Here is a 22,098-nt window from a genome sequence, read left to right as displayed (position 1 = left end):
ATTTTAAAGTTAAATTCAGAAAGACATTCAAAATCAACCGAATATCAATCAAAAGCTGTTCGAATCTTTATTTGAAAGAAATTCATTTCAAGATCGTTACAAGATGATAGATCGCAAAATCATTGGTTAAAAGTTGTGGAAATTATTCAAATTTCTCCCAAGAATAGGAATAAAAAAAAGAGTCTGTTTAGCGATGATTTTATCGTTTTATGGATGGTTTACGTGTTCCACGAGTCAAGAGGTTCATTACAGGCCAGTAAATATTTGATAACGATTTGTCTTTGGTTTCGAAGAGGCCACAGCGTTTGCTGTCGTAAGCTGTTTCGTGTAAATGTAAATCAATTTACGTTAGAATCGTTCGTTCCCTCCTCCCTGGCATCGCGTTTTTTATCTTACCGCGATTTAATTACTTTGTGTCCTTTCAGCCGAGACCGTTCGTTAAATTCAACCGATAGCCATCTATAATTATACCTATTTACTCGAATACGCACACCATGCAATCGGGATATTTTATCGCAAGAAAAAAATTTGCATGTCTCGGACTAAAATTTTTTTTCAAAATTGATGGCGTTGCTTTACCTGTATTATTTATTGCGATGGATATTTAAACAGTGTATGATCTAACGCTACTTGGGGATTGCAAATTTTTGAAATCACGCACGAATGATCAAGCCTGTTATCGTTGGAGAAAATAAGGGACGAAAGATGAAATAAAGCAAAGATGGAGGAAATTTATTGCTTTCCAACTTTCTTCTCCTTCCGAACGTTTTAAGAAGAGAACGAATCGAGGAATGCGTATCTATTTATATTGATAAAGCGATTGTTTTGAATTCTTTCAAGTTTTAAATTAATGCTTTCAGCTGAAAAGATGCTCGAAGAAAAGAGGGAAGTTAATAAACAACGAACTGTTTCACGGTTGATCATACTTTGCTTCTTAACTTTAAATCTGAGTCGATTTCTCTTCTAAATTTTAAATTCATAAAAAATATAGAAAGCTTCTCCCTGCTTCACGATTCCATCTAATTCACTTTGATTCGATACTTTTTGATATCAGGATAGAAAGTTTATTTAGAAATATCATCGAAATAAGAAAATAATCGTTCTAACAAAAGATTCTATCGCGAGAAATATATAAAAGTAATATAAAAATAGGCTTTAGAATCGTCTAAAATTTCGCTACAATGGGGGATACAATGGAAATGAAAAAATTTCAATAGAAAGGAGTGGAATAGAAATTGCAAGCTCTATCGAATCCGAATATAGATCTGAATATCATTCTAATAGAAGGTATCGTGAAAGGTATGAAATAAATTTTATCAATCGTTTAAAATGAAAGATGAATAAAAAAAAATATTTTAACAAAATATCATTGTTATATAAATGTTATAGCGAATAAATAAATTTTAGAATCGCATAAAATTTTGATAAAAAAATCGATGGAAATGAAAAAAAAATAATAAGAATGAATAATAGAATAGAAATTTCAAGGTCCCTCATCAAATCGAAGTGTAAGCTCTTTTTCAAGGAAATCAGGATATTTCTGTTATATAAACGAACAATTGCGAATTCCACGATCCATGTGAATGTAGAAAGTAATGTGTATGGACAGCTGCATTGGAACTGATACAATTGTTCGCGTACTTGGTGCAAACCTCGTCATTATTCGATCATTTTCTTTTTAACTATAGAAAATTCGATTTTATTTACGCAACATAGAATTACGTTTGAATTATCTTTCCTTTATTTAATTTAATTTGTTATATTCCATACAAAATTAAACAGATTATACAAAATTCAAATTAGAAAATTGTAAAAACTCTTTGTACCGTTTACAAATAATTTTTATAATATCCTTTATGCGTATTTTTTTTTAAATAATCGCATAAATACAAATAACACGATTTTCCAAATTTTAACATTCATCAATAAGCTTTAATGACGGTCAATTAGAGATTAACCTAGATATTAGATTATTGTTAGAATCGATTACACGACTTCTTGGAAAGTGGAGGTCGGAATATTTTTGATCTCACATCAGTGGTCAATCGAAAATCGATCAGGTTGACAATCGAGTTCGCTTAGAATCGAAGCAATCAAGCTTCCAGCAGTTTATTTCGCAAAGCAATCAAGCTTCTAGTTGGACGTTAGTTGACTGTAACAACATGTCGGCTTCTTCACGAGACAACGTTCGGACATCTTCAATAATCAGCATAGGTATATAGGGCACAGTTGTAACTGGCTCTAACACCTGTTTCTCACTTCGTTTATACATATGTCACAAGATTCGAGATTTTCTTCGTCGAGATTGAGTGTGTATCCAATGTTTAAAACTTAAGAGAAATATAAGGATACGAGAAAAATTAATTCAAAGATGGAATGATAAAAGTGAGGTTGGACAAAGGCAATATTTATTAAGGAATAATTAAATAATAGTTTTCTTAAAGAAAAAGTGTAGTAATATTTTATATTCTGTTATATATTGGAAATCTATTGTGTAAGTGAGAAATGAAAATGATATTTTTATGTTGGATTAGTTGTAAGAAATCATTTTGAAACTTGGGTTTAATTTTATATGAGATCTATAATTTTCCATATTCAGGAATTCGCTTTAGGAAAATTTTGGAAATTAAAGATTTTTGGAATTAAGAAATTTCTACAGATTAGTTTGGAAATTTGTTTTAGAGATTAGAGGAAAATTGAAACAAAAATTTTTCTCATAATCTTTCTAGAATGTTTTCCTCGTGATTCTGAAAATTCTCATGAATTCGAATGTCATCAAATACATATATTTTTCATATTGGAAATCTCTTCAATTTCTAGATTTCAACTGTACTGAATTTCACAATGATTGGAGTTTTTGCATCTTTTTAACATTTATTCTTCATTCTTCAACTTATATATATATTTTAAGAAAATGATTCAAGAAAATTTCTATCTCTTCTATCGTGTGCAGCTATTGATTTTACTTCTTTTCGTGTACATTTATTTCTTCCATCCGCAAAATAAGCTAAAATCGATACAATATTCTCAATACTCACCAGTTGGTCATTTAACTAAGTCCACGAAACAATCGTTGATGTTGTTGTACAGTGGAATTTCTTGGAACACGTGCAGATTTATGGGGAAGGAAGTTTAAATATCATTTAAGCTACAGACATTACAGTGGATACAGGCTGAGATGAAAGTTTCTACGTGATATTTATTCATTTTATGCAAAATATATTTTGATGCACGGTACATTTTAATTCAATCTGAACTAATTAAAATTTGAAAAGTCTCTAATTCGAGTCTAATAAGATTTTAAATTTAGTTCAATTTCTTGGAAAATTTCTAAAGAAATTTTTCTCTAATCTAGTTTCAATGTGATTTTTAAGAATAATCTTAATCCAAATTTTGAACTGCTTCTCAATTTTATTCAAATATGATTCTTCAAATTATTCATATTTGAAAAATATTTAAAATACTTTTAAAATTTCGAATCTCACTCGTAATTTGATTTCAAAAACAATTCTTATTCCATATCCATATTATGAAAATTCTTTGTAAATGTAATTCATGGATAATTAAAAATTTAATTATTATAAACAGAGATTGCACCATTAGTTTGTTAGTATACACGATTATAGATGTAATCATGTATAGAGGCTGATAGGTAATATTTCTCTCTAATTTAAGCGATATATTTACCGGATTCTCGTTAATGAGTGGATCCAGTAATTGATATTTAAACAAGATTTGATAGAAATTAGCAATTTTGAAGAGAAATTAATGGAATGGATTATAATATAAATATTATATGCATATAGAATCGAGATAATGAATATTTAATTAATTATCGATATTAAAATATAGTTCAATCTTATATGAAATTAAAGTGATGTATATGAAATTATTAATATTTAGAATAATAACATTTTCTAATAATAATAACATTTTTCTTAGATAAAATATTTCGATGAAAGTTGTAAATTTTTTTTCTACCTCGATTTCAGATTAAATTGTTATTAGAACGATAAAGTTATTTAATTCAAAGAAAAAAACGTCACGTTTAAACGAGCCTTCGATTACCTCTGCAACCACAATTTTTCTCGCTCTTCTGGACTTGACGAGTTGTTTTATACAGAGTCGAAAAAAGAACGATATTACGGATGAAATCTCAATATATTTTTATAACAGAGAAATTTCATTTGTTTCTCTATAAGGATAGTTCATACATATTTCTATATTTTTAAAATATTAAATTTAGAAAATTAGAAAAGTGTTTTAATAATTTGATTATTTTTTTCTTTTTTATTAGAGTTTCGATTCTTTCGTTTCTATTCTTTAAACAATATGTCTTCTTACAAGTATAATTATTTTTTCTTGAAAAGAAAACAATAGCTTGAAAAGAAGTGTGGAGAACGACAACACCTTTGGATGATTCATCTTAAATTTGCATGAACCAGATACTGAGTAATTTATCATGAATTCTTCTGTCTGTTAAAAACTATATTTCGTTTATAATCAGATTTTAATGGAAGCAAAATATCGTAATTACGAAACCTAGAATAATTATTCTCGTTTTATCATTTTCATTTTTTTTAAAAATTCTCACCAACACGTGGCAATTAAAAATTTAACACGATACGTAATACATACATGATCCAAACACGATAAATTTATAATAATTTAAACAATTTTCCTTTCATTTCATATTTTTTGAGATCAAATATCGGTGTCTCTTTCTCTGTCGAGAAAGAAAAAAAATCTATATAAATCATACGACGTCATTCGACATCATTCAACTGATATCAACTCAATGGTCTTCAAATAGCTATCTTCGAATCTTGTAATTAGACCATCAAATCCCCTCGAACTAAATTGACTTTCGTTTCACAAAGAAATTACGAATGGCGAACCAGAGTGGTTGAAGGTTTCGTATCGGTTCAAGTTCTTGGCGCAGCTGTTGCTATAAATCTATTTTAACACACATACTCCGGACGTTTATTGATGAAGTACACCCGCGAGCTTTTTTTCCTTGAAAACCACCCTTCATCGCCTCTCGTTCTCGCGATATTGTTTACAATGGTGTGCAACTCCTTTTATCATTCGCCATCTTGCCTCATTTTTTCTTTAAACTTCAGGGACAAACACGCGACAAATTAAAAAAAAAAAAAAAAAAAAAAAAAGAGAAAAAGAAAATTCGAAAAGCTTTTTAAAACCGTCGAGAAAATATCATATCATATTTTGTTTGTCAAATTATTTTTATTTAACTTTTTGGAACGATGAAAATTAAGAATTAGATAAATGGAAAATGGATTGTATTATGTATAAAAGATGTTAAAGTTTAATAAATATATATATGTATATTAATAATAATATAATTTATCATATATATATTATTTAAGAAAAGAATTTTATATAAAAAAATTTAACAATGACAGCATAATCAAGAGTAGTTACGATAAATTTTTTTAAAATAATTTGAGAATTCGAATAAAAAAAGAAGAAAAAACATCTACTCGATCGAACTAGAGACGTTAGTGTGTATCATATTGACGAATAGTATTTAGATTGGCATAGGAAATTTGGCCGGTGATTAACTTGTATTACAAGTCTTGTAGGAAGTTGGCAGACAGCCAGTCGCTTTTACTGACGTTGTTTCCACGTTAATTTGAAGATCGCACGGTGTTCCTGGAAACGATGCCATAGGGAACGTGACTATTCATCTTTGCGGGGAATATTTCGGATTAAGCTGTGTTCGTGATAGCCTTTCCGTTAAATTTTGCGCCTTGAAAGAAGGTGTTAAGTCGAAGAATTTCTTACTTTGGCCTTTCCAAGAATTAATTATAGCGTATCAGAAGGGAAGGTTCTACTATTTCGATAATGATTTTTTTTTTTCAATCTAATCTCTGCAATTCGATCGATAAAAATAATCGAGAACTCTGTAAGAAAGAAGTAAATTCGTTTAGTTTTTTTTTTCTTTTTTTACTTAGTTTACTTTATTTGAAATTTATTATCGTATTTTTTTCACTATCATCGGATCGAGAATTTTTCGTTTTTTTTTTCTTTCGCTCGAGAAGAAATACATTCGATTCTCAAATCGACTTTATTTCGATTTATTTTATTTATGGAAATTGGTCATATCATCCGGTGAAATATGATTTCTCCGAAGAAATGAATCGTTGAATTATTAAAATATTGAAATATTATTCCTGTAATGATATTAAGTATGGTAATTAAGGGAAAAAATATTCGGGAAAATATTCAATTGTTTTTTCAACAAGATAAGATTATGTTGTATAATTCTACACTCGTGTAATTGGAGAAACGATTTGAATGGTAAAAATTAAAAGGGATTCGCTATTATAAAAGAATGGAACAATTTTTCGCAAAAATACTCGCAGATATTATTCAATAGATGTGGAAAAATAAATGAATGACATTACATTATTCAACGAAATGCTAATTCTGCGAAAACACATTGCCTTTAAATTTTTCTTCAATTTCCATATCAGAATCTCTACGAGAATCTAATATTTTAATTTAATTTATTAAAAAACTTGTGTCTACAGGATTTTCCTAAAGGATAAAATTTGTACATTGAAAAACTTATATGAATACATAATATATATATTGAAAAATAAATAAATATCTACGTATATTATTTTTATCTTTTCATTTATTCACATTCACATATTCATTTTTTCGAATATCAAAAAAGATTATTAAACGACGATTTCCACAATGATTTCACAAATTCATTTTTGACGAAACTAAAATTGAATAATTGAAATAAATGCGAAGAAACGAGGAACGATTTAGTGATAATCTTTTAATAATCTTAATTTCTGATAAACTGAAACAAAGTTTTGCATATAATCATATAATTATGTTTAGACTGAAAGTATCGACAAAAAAATAAATTATCCACAACGTAATTGTGACAAATTTCCGGTGATAATGATAAAAAAAAATCCTCTTCTATATTAGATAAATATATCTCTCCAAACAAAAATTTTTCCAAAGGTTTTTTTACCTTTCATAAATTTTTTTACTTATCATCTCGTTTATTTTATAAGTATTCATATCGAACAAATGTATAATTAAAGATTTTATTTAAATGGGATAATTTAGGATACTTTATAAATAAATTAAATATTTTGCTAGATTAAACAATTGCGAAATAGATAGATCAGAGATATTTGCATTCAAATATTATGATAAGGCTAGATCATCACTAAATTTATCTCTATGTCTTAATTTATATGTTAGAAAATAAAAATTAATTTTCTTTGTATTTTTAATTAGTATTAAACTTAAGAAAGAATATATATATATTTCAAGTATATTTTAAGGCAAGATTTATACAGAATTTATTTCATAATACGCCTAACACAGAGAAGCATTTTAAACAACGAGAATCACAAGGTCTTGATGTAATTTCATAGAGTACTTGAAAGTTTGATTAAGTTCAAACTTTGACAACTTTGTGGAGTGCAACAACGTATGTGCATCAATGTTAATCTCAGTAATAACATTATTGATAAATACATGGTAGATATGTGTACTGTAACATGAAACAAATGAGTAGATTTGAGAATGAATGAAATGAGAGTAAAATTCGAATTCTTGTTCTCTATTATTTTTATAATAGTTACAATTCTTTGAACAAATATATATCTTTTTTTCTTTTTTTGTTGCAGAGACCATCACCCACTTGGTTAAAAATGGACGTGCAAACCGAGGTGAGTGGATGTTTTTCAAAGGATTTTTATTAAGAATATTAAAAATTGAATCGAATTTCAATTCTTTACTCAGTACATAATTATCTAATAATAAATGAATATGAGTCAATATGAAATAACTTGTGATATAAAATATATGTGTGAAAATTGAATCTATTAGAAATTAAATTTATCTGCAGCTACAAGAATTGATATTCGAAACAAATGATATTTTATGCATGGTTTTATAAATTGTAAATTGCCAATGTAAGTTTCCATAGATTTTTAAAATTTTTATGCTATTTTTTAAAACTTGATATAAGCTCTAGAAAAAAAAAAAGAAAAAAAGAAAGACGTAATGTGAAATTTAGTAATAGTAAATTGGAAAATGTCAAGCAGTATTATCGTGTTGACATTAGCTAACATTTAGAATGAATCAATAATGTATTAAGAGACAGTAAGAAAGGAAGTAGAAAGAAAATCCTTTATAATATTTGATTTTCTGGTGGATTTTTCATCTCTCTTAAAATCATTGTCACGTATGTCTATTATTTTATCTATGAGAATTCATATTACATCATAGAAAAAGAGAAAGGAAAAGAGAGAGAAATATATTTTTGTAGAACATTTCCACATTCTATTTTACGAGTTTCGTAAAAATAGAAGAATAGAAGAATTTGATTGGATTTAAAGTAAGTTTTTTTGATATCGTTGTTTTTTTTTTTTAAAATAATAATTTTCGTTATTAAAAAATAACGATATAGTATCAAGAAACGAAAAAAAATAAATTAAAACGATAATAATGTTAATTAGTCATGTTTATTAGTTTCGTTTAATCTTGTTTAAAGATTAAAAAATTAACATACACAGATAACTTTAATACAAAGCACGAAATTATATTTATTTTTTAATTACGGTAATTATGATATACAGAAGTGAGAGTAAAAATGGATTGCCATAAAATAACGTATCATTTTACCAGAGTTTTACCATTTTTCTAATAAATATTTCAACCTCTCTTCATTTATTAAATTCAAAGCGAAAGCGGGGGACTTGAATGTGGCTAATTTCTCATGGAAAAAAATTATATTTAACAAAAAGTGCTCTAATTTTAAAAACTCCATTTATATTTCTCGTCTTTCACACATAATATTCGTTCTACGTTGTTACAAGATTTATTGCCAACGTTCCATCGAAATATCATCGTTTCTCGCGTATTTTTTTCGAATCTCTCGACAAATTTCAATCTGACTCGATGATTCGTTTCGAAAATAACCCGTGGAATATTTAATCGAACAAACGATAAATTGGTAAAATCGAAAAATAATCCATTGAAATTATCAGCAACGAAGAAATTGATTCGTTTCGATAGAGCAACAAATGTGATAAATCTTTTTTTAATATAATCGTAACAAGCACGATTGTTCGTACAAATTTATCAATTAATAATACTATTTGCAAGGAATTGAAAGTTGGAATATATTGGTACGAGAGAATGAACAATGTTTTATGTTACAAGTATTAAATTCAAATAAATCACTAGTAAATTCGAGGACTATAATCTTTATGAGTTATAGCTTCGCATAACCAGTCACCTAAATTATCATTAATTCTAATTGCTGCACAATTGAAAAGTAAAATTTATCTTTATATTAGTCACTATATTTTCATTCATAATTCTTGATCACGACTTCAAGTAGTGAATAACGAGTTGCGTTCCTACTTTTATGCTTTTCTTTCATTCCTTCTTTTATTTTACAACAGGCCACTCGAGGATACGATCGTCTCTATCCTATCGTTCTATGAAAATCTTAGGAATTTAATTTTTAAAAATGTTATGTTAAACAACATTTTCTTTTATCAAAGAGTTTCAATAAAGAATATTGCAATTTTGATTAAATCGAATAATAATGAAAAGAGCAATGTGAGTCTCTTTTGTAATATTTCATTTAGAATTACTTTTATTTATTCAAGAATAATTTATTTTTAAGAAAATTTGATATAATAATCACTATAGATTTAATTTAATATCGATTTTCATGGATCTTTTAGACAAATTTTTATTTTAAAATTATCTAAAAGATACGAAAAAAATGTTATTTTCCTTTTATTAAATTATATGAAAATTCATTTTTAATTTCTCGTTTTATATTTACATCAACTCTGATATAAATATTTTATCACAAATAAATTCACATTATTCGTAAACTATTATCTATTATTCAAAAGAAAATTTCAATCTTTGTCGTAAGGACATTGTTCTTAGCAGGAGAACAAGGTAGAATCCGTATAACCATAACCATTGTCCAGATTTCGCGTTTAATTAGCGAAGTAGCGAATTTAATTAGCAATATGAACGCTTCTCTAAAGCGATGCGGGCATTTAGCAAGTAATTTCACGAAAACTCTCTATTGTTTGGTAAGTCGAGGGAACAGTTTGAAACCGAACCGGCCGATGATCGATGTTGATCGCCCGTGCAATTAATGAGATTCACCGATCACTGTGTGTGTGTTCCATTAATTGCGACATCGGCGAAATATGGTCAGTTCACTTTGAGAACGTTGTCAGAAATGTCGGTATCAGAGAGAATATTCGTGATTCCCCCATTAACAGGAAATGGATGGATGGAGTTATGCGCGTAATTGCATCACGCCACGGAGCAAGTATGAATTGTCGTGGCCGTGACGAGAAATACGACACAGTGAAGTGTTGTGAAAAAAATTGTCATTTTCTTCAGACTGCTTCTTCTGAAAATTAAACATTTCACAGGTTAGTAGGAATCTTTATTATCTACGAGATTACGGATATATACGGAAAAAATGCTTTATGGAAAAATTCGAAGAATGCGCGCGATAAGTGCGCGAGAAGATAAACTCGTTGTTCGAGCTATCGATAAAAATTTTATTTTTCACAAATATTTATCGATATGAAAAGAACGTCGAAGATTAATATAAATAAAAAGGGATGGGTTGATAAAATTTATAGGAAAAGTATCGATTGTTACGAATAATCGGGATATTTATAAGACTTTAAAATTTTATCGCCGTTCCGAATTTAAAATTAGGAAAAATCTATTATTCCATGTTTCATTCTTAATGAATGAAATGGTAAACGGAAATATATTTATGATTCTAGAATTTTTAACCTTTATAAATCTTATACATAAATATTTACGATAAAAAAGTCAATTTTTCAAAGCGCATCGAATGCAATTACATTTTTTATCGTTTTTTATCGACGCGAAAAATTGTAAAATCTAATTTTTCATTTTCAACAAGACAATTTCAGGTACTTTTATTCTCTGCGCGAACAACAATATAAAATCACAATAATTTAAGAAGAGGAATCGATGAACAATGAAACATTGTATGAAACATTATCGTCGATATTTACAAGAATCGGCACTTAGCACGTCGAGAAATATCTCTATTTTCTCTTCGATTTCATACACACTTTTCCGTAGTCGCGTCGAAGATAAATTTATTATCCTTGAAGTAGGATATAAAGAAAAAAATTTTATTCCCGCCGCTATAAAATACGTGGGAAGAAAATAGGATTCGCCGATAAAATACACTAGAATTTCACCAGTGTGTTCATAAGCATTTATACGTTACACGATCGTCATTATTACTTTCTACGATGATTGACGTCCATCGCTAGTCCATTTCTAGACAGCGTTTCGTGCCTCAGGTTTAATTGATCCGTCAAGAAACGACCCTTAAAGTCTTCCTCGTCGACGATCAAATTGGAAATCCTCGAATTGTACATTTCGTATTCCATATAAAAAAATACGTAAAAAAAAAAAAAAGATACAAAGAAGAATCGTTGTAATCCTTCGATTAGAATTTTGTTAATTAAAGTTTTCCTCTTCGCGCGTTTCGTGAACTCCATATTGAACTTTTACGTACAAATTTCGTAATAGAGATAAACGCAAAAAAGAATATTGCAATCTTTTGATTAAACTATGGAATTTTCTTGTACACATCGTTGTAACATTCGAAATAATTGAGAGTGGAATGAACGAAGATCTCGAGGAGGAGATGGAACCTCAGTTTCGAGGACGTGGAGCTCGGTGGTACCCACAGGCTATTTCTGAGTCGGAGAATCTGTTTACGACCATCATGGATCCATAAAACGTAGTTGGAAATAACGAAATGCCGTGAAACGTTCGACTTCATGAACATAGACATATTGATATTGCCCTATCGGATTAGATGCCGTCCACGTTATCTTGTTAAGGATATCCTGTTATAATTGGATCAGTTATTAATCATCTCTCATAATACGTATGGGGATGTGTCAAAACATGTATGATATACCCGAATAATCAGAGGATTAGTAGTAACGATAATTCTCTCGAGTTTGAAAGAAATTTTCAAGTTTTCAAATATACAAATTTTTGTATAGAGATGAAATTATCGAGTTATAAAATTATCTCAATCACGCAAATGACGTTCAATTATTGCTAGAACTTGTGTCAGTAGATTAGCCTTAGGTTGTAGATTCCGCGATGTGTAATCTGTTGTACGTAATCTGCATGACGTAGCTAAAACTTGTCTTATGCAACTTGCCTGCTGTAAATCATTCTAAAGTTGTGCGAGGAGAAGAAGAATCAAGAATCAAGAATCTTGCGTTCTACTATTTTTATAATTATTTTCCTAGTCAAGATTGATTTAAAGAGGCTATGAGGGTACGGTTAATAAATATTGATAATAATAAAATTTGCTAAAAGATTTTACGTTCTCCGAGTTTATTACTTCTGAGATCTGGAATTTGATACAATTGTAGAAATCTATGATCTTTAAATAACGAGAAAAAAAATAAGTAAGTAAAGAGAATGAAGGGAATCACGGTGTTCTAACTAATTTTTAAGTAGATGGTAAAATCTGTTACGAGGGATAAAAATAGACGGAACTGTAGAATTTTATGATATTTGGATCGTAAGATTTGTTAAAAAATTTTAGAAATATATAATCTGCATTCTATTTGACTTTTAAATTATATTCTTTATCAGAATATTATATTTTTTTCACCAGGAAACTATGTGAAATTTTTATATGGATCGTAGAACTTGAATTCATATATTATTCTAGATATGATTTTTGAAAATTAGAAATTCGAAGAAAAAAATTTATTAAAGAAACTTTTGCAATTTTATTTTTATTATATAGATAGAACACGATAAACTTTATACTGCACTGCACTTCTACTTATATAAAATTGTTTTTCTCCGGATATTAAAGAAGAAGTAGATACAAATCTGAAGATCGGAATTTTACTTTTATCGATTTTCGTATCTTGAATTTCCAATTTTTATGGAGGAAATAAAATGCGGATAAAATGATTTCAATATTTTAGATTGAATTCTCAATTTTGTCCAATTTTATTTTTGTCCATTTTAGATTTTCAAAAAAAAATTTTTCATTTCGTTAAAGCGAAATGAAAACTTTTTGATATTTCACGGAAAATAAATAAAATTAAATTATAATAAATTTTTAAATTAAATTACAGGTAAATTTTAATATATAGTAAATTATTTTTATCATTTCAAAACGTTGAATTAAATTTAATTGCAGTTATAAACGTATTACCAACCACACCATTCGATTGTTTAGTATTCGAGATGAATGCACATATCCACATATTTATTGTTGCCTTATAAATTATTCATTTTTTAGCTAACAATATTTGAAAAGGATATATGAATATGTATACATTTATCGAATATTTTTTAAATTCGAAGATGAAAGTATGAAAGATATAGATCGAGTTTAAAAATTTAAGTAAATTTAAATATATTAAATTTAGATAAAATATTTTTGCAACAACGAAAGTATCGTAAAATTAACTTACGAAATTATATAATAATGGAAAAATATATTTTATATATAATTATGACAAATACATTTCATGAGATTCATATTTATTTAAAGAATTTAAAATACGAATAATTAATAAGCTTTTCATATAAGTAAATATTTTCGTTTTCTCTAATATTGATAAAGGAATGAATTGGCGTCGATTCAATAAAGTTAAGAAGAAAATTCGATTTTACCAAGGAGAAAAATTTTAACGAAATTGTCAAAATATTATCTCCTTTGTCTTACGCCAATTTTATTTGAACAATTTTACGAGTTGAATCGAGTCGAGAAACCTTTTAACATAATAATTTCATTTGTTACAAAACCAATTATAAAACGAAAATCAAAGAATTAAGGGGAAAAATAGTATATTTTTTCAAGTAGAAAAATGTTATTTGACTCGTAAGCTTGAACCTTTTCAATGTTAGTTTGCATTGGAACACAAGATGAAATATTTCAGTGATGTCTCGTAAAAGGAAACTCGTTGAAGGAAGTAAAGAACTTGTACGTATCTCCTCGTAAACCGCCTTCTCTCTTAGGAATCCTTTTCGCTTCCGGTTCCCTCGAGTTACCACTAGAAATCTGACAAGACTCTTTCTCACTTTAATAACCGGTTCTCCTACTTTTTCAACGGGTAAAATATAATTATATAAAATATATAATATTGGAAATTAATATTAAAAATTTTAAATATATTCGATTTCTTTTTATCAAACTAATTATAAATGATTTTATCTTTTCCTCTCTCTACGATTTCTAAATTTTCGAAACCAATTGAATTCGAATTTCAATATTTTAATTCCATTATCTTATTATTTTAATTAAATTCCATTTTCCATTTCGTATTAAATATCCTTCTTCCAATTTGGATATCGATTTTCTAAACACCCGGATCGATAAAGTGTAAGCACATTTAGACGAAAATATTTCTTTCTGATAACGACGAATAAAAATTTTGCACGCAAAGCCACGATATTTCTGGATGAACCAATCCTAGGATTCTAGACGGTTCGCGTTGAATACGGAATCAAAACTTTTCCACAGCGAATATATCAGGAAAATTCACTTTCGACCGTACTTGCTTAATTTTTTCCCATTCGTTCCTCATTTTTCAACGCGCTTTTTCTCCTCTTCCTGGTCGGTTTCGTATCGTATCGGTCTCGATACACCGATAATTAGGACGATAATCACGCGCGAGTTGAAAATTCCAACGAAAATCTCGGGCGAGAGATATTCGCGATGAATATTTTTAACGCCTTTCGCACCTCTCTGGAATTTCGATTTAACGTATAATAAAGATTCGAAGCCCGTCCAAGCGGAAAGATAGCCTCGTCGATTTATCTTTGTTCCATCTGGTATTTGGTTGCCTCATATTGTAATTTTCATCGTGATTCCAAGCCCCAAATGAACGTCAAACAGTCGAGATATAGGGAATTTATCGGCACACCTGTATCGCCATTCTTCATCGTTCATGTTTCCATGTTTCCTGTCATTCTCAATGAATCGATGCTATTCGACACGTGTATTTTACAATCGATTCTTTTGACTTTTTTTTTTAAAATATATATAGATAACTGTTTTATTGATAATTAATTCGAGATTAATTTTAAATAATTGTTCAAATGGTTATTTATACAATTTGTTTTGAAGAATGAAATTTTTGTCGTTCAAGTATTGAAAATTAATTTTTAAATATAGATTAATCGATAATTGTGAGATTAATAGGATATTGCAATTCATCAATTTATCAATTTTTCAAAAAGTAAAAAATTATTTCGAGTCAATTGAGTTTAATTTTTCTCAATTGGCAAATCGATTAAATAATTATTCAACTTAATCGATTCAATTGAAAGTGAATAATGAGATTCTTGAACTCAATATAACTCATTTTCAGAGAATATAATTCATGGAGCAGATGATATATCTCAGCTTGAAGATCAGGGGAAAAATTATTAGTTAAATAAATGATAAAATATATTTTATCGATTATTATTTATATTGGAATATTAGAAGAAATTTTTCAGGAATATTTTTTTAGATACATGTTTTAAATTATTTCTTAAAATAGAAGTGGATGAAGATATATATTTTAGGAAAAAATTTGGTGTTTTCCTTTTTGGAAAAAAAGTTGAAGAGAGGAAAATTGATTCTGTCAACAGGGATAAGTTTCTCTCTGGCACATTCTCGGATAAATTTAGGAACACTTTTTTTGACAGAAACGTACACGTTTCGTGTCTGTGGTGTTTTTTTTTTTGATTGAAGCCACTTTCTGATTTTCAATCTTTTCGAGCATTTCATCCTGTTCAATCTCGACCAAGCTTCCTAATTTCAAAAAAATCATCCCAATTCTCTTTCAACACAACGAATTATTACTAAATTGAACTCAATACACTTGTTAATTGTAACAAATTAATTGTTACAATATTCAAAGTAAAAGATGATACGAGATTAATTTTCAAGAAATATATCCTTATTCTCGAACAAATCTTTCAAATTTCTCATTCGGGGAAAAGATTTGATCTTTTTTTCAATTTTTATCTCATTTAAAAGACCGACGAAATTTTTCGCGAATTTTAATTTTCGCGGCCGCTAAAGATTGGAACATTCCAATTCCAGAAGGGAGGTGAGGTTTTTAATTACGACTGCGAGAATATGAGTAAAGTTTCCTGGAAACTTGGTGGACTCGAGCGAAAAACAAATCCTCGTTTAAAATCCTCGAGAAAGGAGGGAAAGTATTGGTGTTAAATTTACGACATGATTAAACGGTATATGTGTAACAGTCTTGATGTCGTTTCCTGATACAATCGATGGAAAATCCAAAGAAAAGAAACTTGCATCTTGGGTAAAAGTCGGCTTACGACCGACTTAAAGCTTTTTCATCCGATCTCTGGAAATGGAATTGAAATACTTTACTTATCGACTTGCTACGAATCTACCGAATATCTCTAGTTTTATTAAATTTAAACATCATTTGTTCTAAAATCATTCTGTCATGATGTTGATTCGTGTCAAGGAATTTATTATATATTAATAAAAATTTTAACGATATCTGTATTTTTCTTAAAGAAAAAGGAAACGAAGAAAGATGATTTTCATCTTTTTTTTTAAACAGTTAAGAAATTGCAGAAAAATATGATCAGAAATATACAATATATTTTTATTACTACCCGATTTATTTCGATTCTGAAATGATGATTTGATTGTGAAATATTTGAAACGATATATCAAATTCAACGTGAATAAAAATTAAATCAAATGTATGAAAATTGAAATCGAGCGAATGATGGAACATTTGTTATTTGTATATCGCACGCTAATCAAATATTATTCAATATTCAAATAATGTAATTAATCATGCGATTCTCATACTTGAATGCAAGAGATAAAGGGGATATGATTCATCCAATGTGATTTGATAATTAATCAGATTGAATGGCAATAGAACAATTATTATCGACAACGTGATAAATGTCTTTGGAATATCAATGAGTACAGAGAAAGGATGAAAAAAAGGAGCATTATTGATTTCCTGGGGAATATTTTGCGATTGGAAAAAAAAGCAAGCGGAATGAAAAATTATTTTTCAAACACAATAATCATATATATCATCATAAATAATAAAATAAGAGCGAGTTTATTATGATAGAGGTGTCTCACTGCTCTATAGATTTCATCCAGTATAAATTTAAATTGTTTATAATTCAATCAAACATCAACCATTCCGTGTTTATTTTGGCTTCTAAAATCGACTCCTCAAAGATGTTCCACGAATATTTTGCACGTCAAAAATACTATAGTATGAATTTACAATTTGTCATCTGTTACAGTGATATCCCCGCAATTTAAATTTTCGTAATTCTTTAAAAATATCAAACAACAAAATTTTGTTCTCGATTCTTTGTCCATCTGCAAAAAAATTCTCGAGAACTTTACTTTCGAATTTTGCTCTCTTTAATTAAAAAATATTTTCAATAGATTCGAACATATTTGCAACAAAATTATGTAAATTATCAAACTCTTCAACAGATCTATTATTCGTCTGTTTCCTTGAAATTATCAAAGTTTGGTCCAACAAATAATTTTGACCATCAACATAATTTTCGAATAGTTAGGAAGAATGAAAGTAGTCGAAGGAATTTGTGGAATTTATTTTATAAAACTGAAAAAAGAAGTATAGAAATGCGAGTGTCGGATAACTGAAATGTTTCTGGGTAAAAAAATGGCTGGGTTGAAATGACTTGAGGCTTTACGTTGCTTCAAATGGAATTTCATCGCGGGTTAGACGGATGGAATTTTTGACGAAAGACATTGGAGATGGGTAAAAAACGCGATTGCGATCGTTCGAGTTCGAGAACAATCTTCTTAATGGATATTTCGTACGTCTCACCGGAAGCGAAGTAATTGTGATCTAACTTTATCGAATGAAAGGAAAAAGGAGAGGAAAAAAAAAGGGAGAAAATTAATGTATCGATTCGCTTTTAATGTCTCTGGTTAAAGTGGTTTTCTTTGATCTCGCTCATTAACCTAATTAAAACACGAATTAGATTTTAAGAGTTTTCACTTTTTTTTATTTAATTGATCGGCTATTGAGGATAAATTTTCCCTTCTCTTAGATCGTTATTGCAATTATTTATATATTTCGAAGTTTTATTTTTGTCCCTTAAAAAAGATTTCTAACAGAATAAAAAAAAATTTAGATTTGATTTTATTTAAATTAAAATAACTTTTTATAAATCAAAATAAATGAATAAAATATTTTAATTTAGATTCAACACTTTTTAATTCCTTAACATTTCTTTTATTACATTTGATAAATTAGTAGAATTTTAACATTAACATTAAACCAATCATAAATGCACGATAAAACTTGATATCGATTATAAAAAGAAAAAGAGAGAAAAAGAAAGAAACTATGAAGAAACTTTCTAAACAATATATATAATAATACGTATTGATCATGACTACGTTTTCTCATTATTCAACATCTTACATCATTATATTCCAATCCACTCGTGAAGGAGCTCAAGGTAACTTCAAAGAAGAAAAAGAAGAAGAAAAAAAAATGATATCTGATCTTTTTATCATAATCCATCATGAGGCGATGAAGTGACGTCCTAACATCTTAAGGATTCCAAATATTCTATAGATTTTCTTTCGTTCATTTTTTTCTTTTCCTTTTTTTTTTCTTTTTTTGCTATCGACACCTCGGCTGAATGAATACCATCCTCGTCGAGGTTCGTTAATGATCATCCTTGTCCACAAGATCCGTGCTTTTTAGGTCGTGGTCACGAATGTAAAAAAAAGAAGAGAAAGAGAGTAGAATTGATACACGATATTGCACAGGAGTAATCGAACAGAAGATGTTTTTTAATCTTGTGATCATAAATTGTAAATAATCAATAGAATTAATAATTAATGGATTCGAGAATCTTGACGAAAGTTTAGTTAATTTTTAATTTTCGTGTAATTATACCTGTTTGGAGATAATTTTAATATTTATAATTATTAAAAATTCTCTCGTTAAGATACATAGTTATTATGAAGAATATGTTTCTTTTGCATTAAAGGAAAGATCAAAAGAAAAAATAAAAATGGTGGAGGGAATGAAGAAAACAGAGTGTTAAAATAGCAATTATGCGCAATTGTATGTCCCTTCAACAGGGATGAATGTTTCTAAGCCGTAAGGGTTGAAAAGATCGTAGATAGAACGTCGATTTGAGAGCGAAAGTTTTAGAATATACCAGGTACTTAAGCCACTTAAGAGGCTTAGAGCGAATTAATTTTGTCGCTTCTCATGGTGAATGGAGAATCTGTTTTACTTGCACAAAACGTTCTACTATCGCAAAATGCATAATACATGTGAATATATATTACACGTATCATCATACTCTAACACGTTAACATTATCCTGGAATACGAAATTGGAAGATTTTGAAATTAAGCCTTAGTAATTTAATTTATTCTTGAAATAAATTTCGTTGAAACAAACAAACTCTTTGTGATGTGAAGAATAGAAATTATAAATTGGAAAGGAATGATGAAAAGACAAGAAAGAAAGTTGAAAATTTTTCTTTTATTTAAAGAAAAAATGAAGATTCTTCCTTTCTATAACATCACTGATAATTTCTTCGTCCATTTACATCAACGATGGTTAACAATATTACATCAGAAACCTGTTTCTCATCAAACACTCATATTAATTTTAAAATTGATTCAACAATCGATCACTTTGACATTTAAGATAAATCTTGATATAAGCTATAAAGAAAATAACTTGTGATTTTGAATAATCTTGTTTGAATATGCGTACATTTTCTTAGAAATTTATCACATAAATAAATCAGCGATATAAATTCTTTCTTTGATTGCCATAAATTATAATCAAACTTAATACTTAATCGTTGAAGATATCAAAGGATATTGAAATTAAAGAAAGTAATATAAATAAACTAATTGAAGGAAAAGGAAGATTATAAATTGAAAGTTCAATAGCTTCATGACTATTTGAAGGATTACAGTGAGAAAAAGTTGAAATCTGAAGTTCAATGCTCTTGAATCTAGAATAAGAACACTATTCAAAGAATAGTTGGATATTTATCTTGACTCTGAAATGCAGAATCGTATTGAAGTTCGAATCTCTTTAATCTACATTCTTTCCCATCTCTCTAAGAATACGTTTTAAAATAAAAGAGTTTCGAGAGTTGATTTGGAGGATATTTTTATCTCTAAATGGACAATCACTTTCACAATATTGAATATAAAATATAGGAATACTATTTAGATTAATCTTTAAGAATTATTTCTTTCTACTAGCCCTCACCTCAGTATTAACAAAAAATAATTTATATAAAATTTATCCATATAAAAAGAAATTATAAAATTAAAAGAGATATTGCCTTATTTTCTTATCTCTTATCTTCCCATTGAAATCCATTTTCTGTCTCGATAAATTCTCAGTAATAAATTATACAAGCGTTGTTTCGGGTGAATAGACGGAAATAGGATTTCAGAAACGCATGTCGACATAGATTTTGTCCGGAATGGAGCATCACGAAACCGAATGTTTGGACAAGAAAATTCGCAACAGGTTATACGTGACATCTGTTGCTTCAATTCGATTACATAGCTTTTGAAAAATTGGAACGTGCACCGATGTTAATGAGAAAACATCGGAAAAAGAATAATGGTTTCTCTGTAATTCTTTAAAATGGAATTGCACGAATGAAACGTTTGTATTAATTTTCGGATGGATTTATTTTTTTTTAAATAAAAATCTCCTCGATAGAGATTGAATTTTCGAAACGAATTTCAAAGTGTGCTAATTTCTTTTTTCAATTTAATTTTTAGATTTTATATCGTAGTTTTGCAAAAATGTATCAAACAACCGAGATTATCGTCTACGTTTAGAAATCTTTTTTTTTTATAAAAAAAAACATTGTTTAAATAAAGTGATACTCGAATACTCTTGTATCGATATAAAAATAAGAGAGTTGAAGAAGGCGTTATTAATGATGCTCGTTTCATAAAAATTCAAACAAGAAGTTCGATCTTTCCACTTCTTTCATTTTCTTTCCTCTTCAAAAAGAGTGTTGTTCCTCTTCGAAACACTTAAAAGAATAAAATCGTTCAAGATTCTTATTATTATTCTATACAAATTGTTCTACTTATTTTATAAGACTACTCGATATCATCGTTTGGTTCATTTATTTCAAGACCATTATAAGAATGAAAACTATTCTCATTATTATTAATTAGATACACAATATTAGAGACAGCTTATATTCGATCTCATAATTAAATTCGTTTGTAGAAATTCCAATCTATTCTCATTATCATGTATCGTTTAAAGGCTTTTCGAAAATTAACTTTCTTATGCATTATTTTTAACTATTTATTCTAATTACTAGAATAAATACACGATGGAATACATTATCCAGAAAATAAAAAATTCACCTGGGAAATTTAGTTAAAAATAGTTAAAAATAATGCATAAGAAAGTTAATTTTCTGTCTAAAAATTTAGTATAGTTTTAATTTAAAATTAAAATATTAATATTGAATTCAGGTCAACTTATTAAAAAGCTTGCTCACCGATTTTTAATAATGTTATGAGAAACTTTTTTAAATCTGTAAATATACCCGGCTGTCAGTTTTAATTTTCCTTCGAATTGAAAACGTATTTTTTAATACTAATTTTTTCTAAATATATCTTTAAAATATAAGATAATCATACGTAACAAGGATCTCCAATTTGAGACGTTCAACAGAATCACGAAGATATTTAAGATTATCTGCAATTACATTTCTCTTATTTAATCAAAAGATATTAAAGTTGTACTTTTTTTTTAATTCACACTTTTAAAGAAGCAACTACAACGATCTTTGATTACTTTTTCTTTGATTACTTTGACTTAGTTCCGCTCTTTCTTGTTCAACGATTCATGATACACGCGCAATGCAAGAGTTATCAGAATTGCGACAATCGTAGAATATATAGGAACATCCATCAAAGATGCATGCGTGAACCGTGGC

General features: G+C 28.2%; 1 protein-coding gene across 7 annotated transcripts in view; it reads left to right on the top strand.

The window, feature by feature from the left end:
* LOC412591 (calcitonin gene-related peptide type 1 receptor) overlaps positions 1 to 22,098 on the top strand; it is a 100,086-nt gene that overhangs the window by 13,431 nt on the left and 64,557 nt on the right. For 6 of the 7 annotated variants that reach the window (XM_006564403.3, XM_016914958.2, XM_016914956.2 and 3 more), the window contains one exon: positions 7,686 to 7,727. In XM_006564403.3, coding sequence (XP_006564466.1) covers positions 7,710 to 7,727 — 18 coding nt within the window. In that variant the 5' untranslated portion in view covers positions 7,686 to 7,709. Of the gene's footprint in view, positions 1 to 7,685; positions 7,728 to 12,324; positions 12,397 to 22,098 lie in introns of those variants that run through there. The other variant, XM_016914960.2, reaches the window with a different exon arrangement.

The sequence above is a fragment of the Apis mellifera genome, linkage group LG11 (genome assembly GCF_003254395.2).
Source record: "Apis mellifera strain DH4 linkage group LG11, Amel_HAv3.1, whole genome shotgun sequence".
Taxonomy (NCBI): Eukaryota; Metazoa; Arthropoda; class Insecta; order Hymenoptera; family Apidae; genus Apis; species Apis mellifera.
Note: the sequence above shows the minus strand (reverse complement) of the source record. Positions and strands in the feature narration are given on the sequence as shown.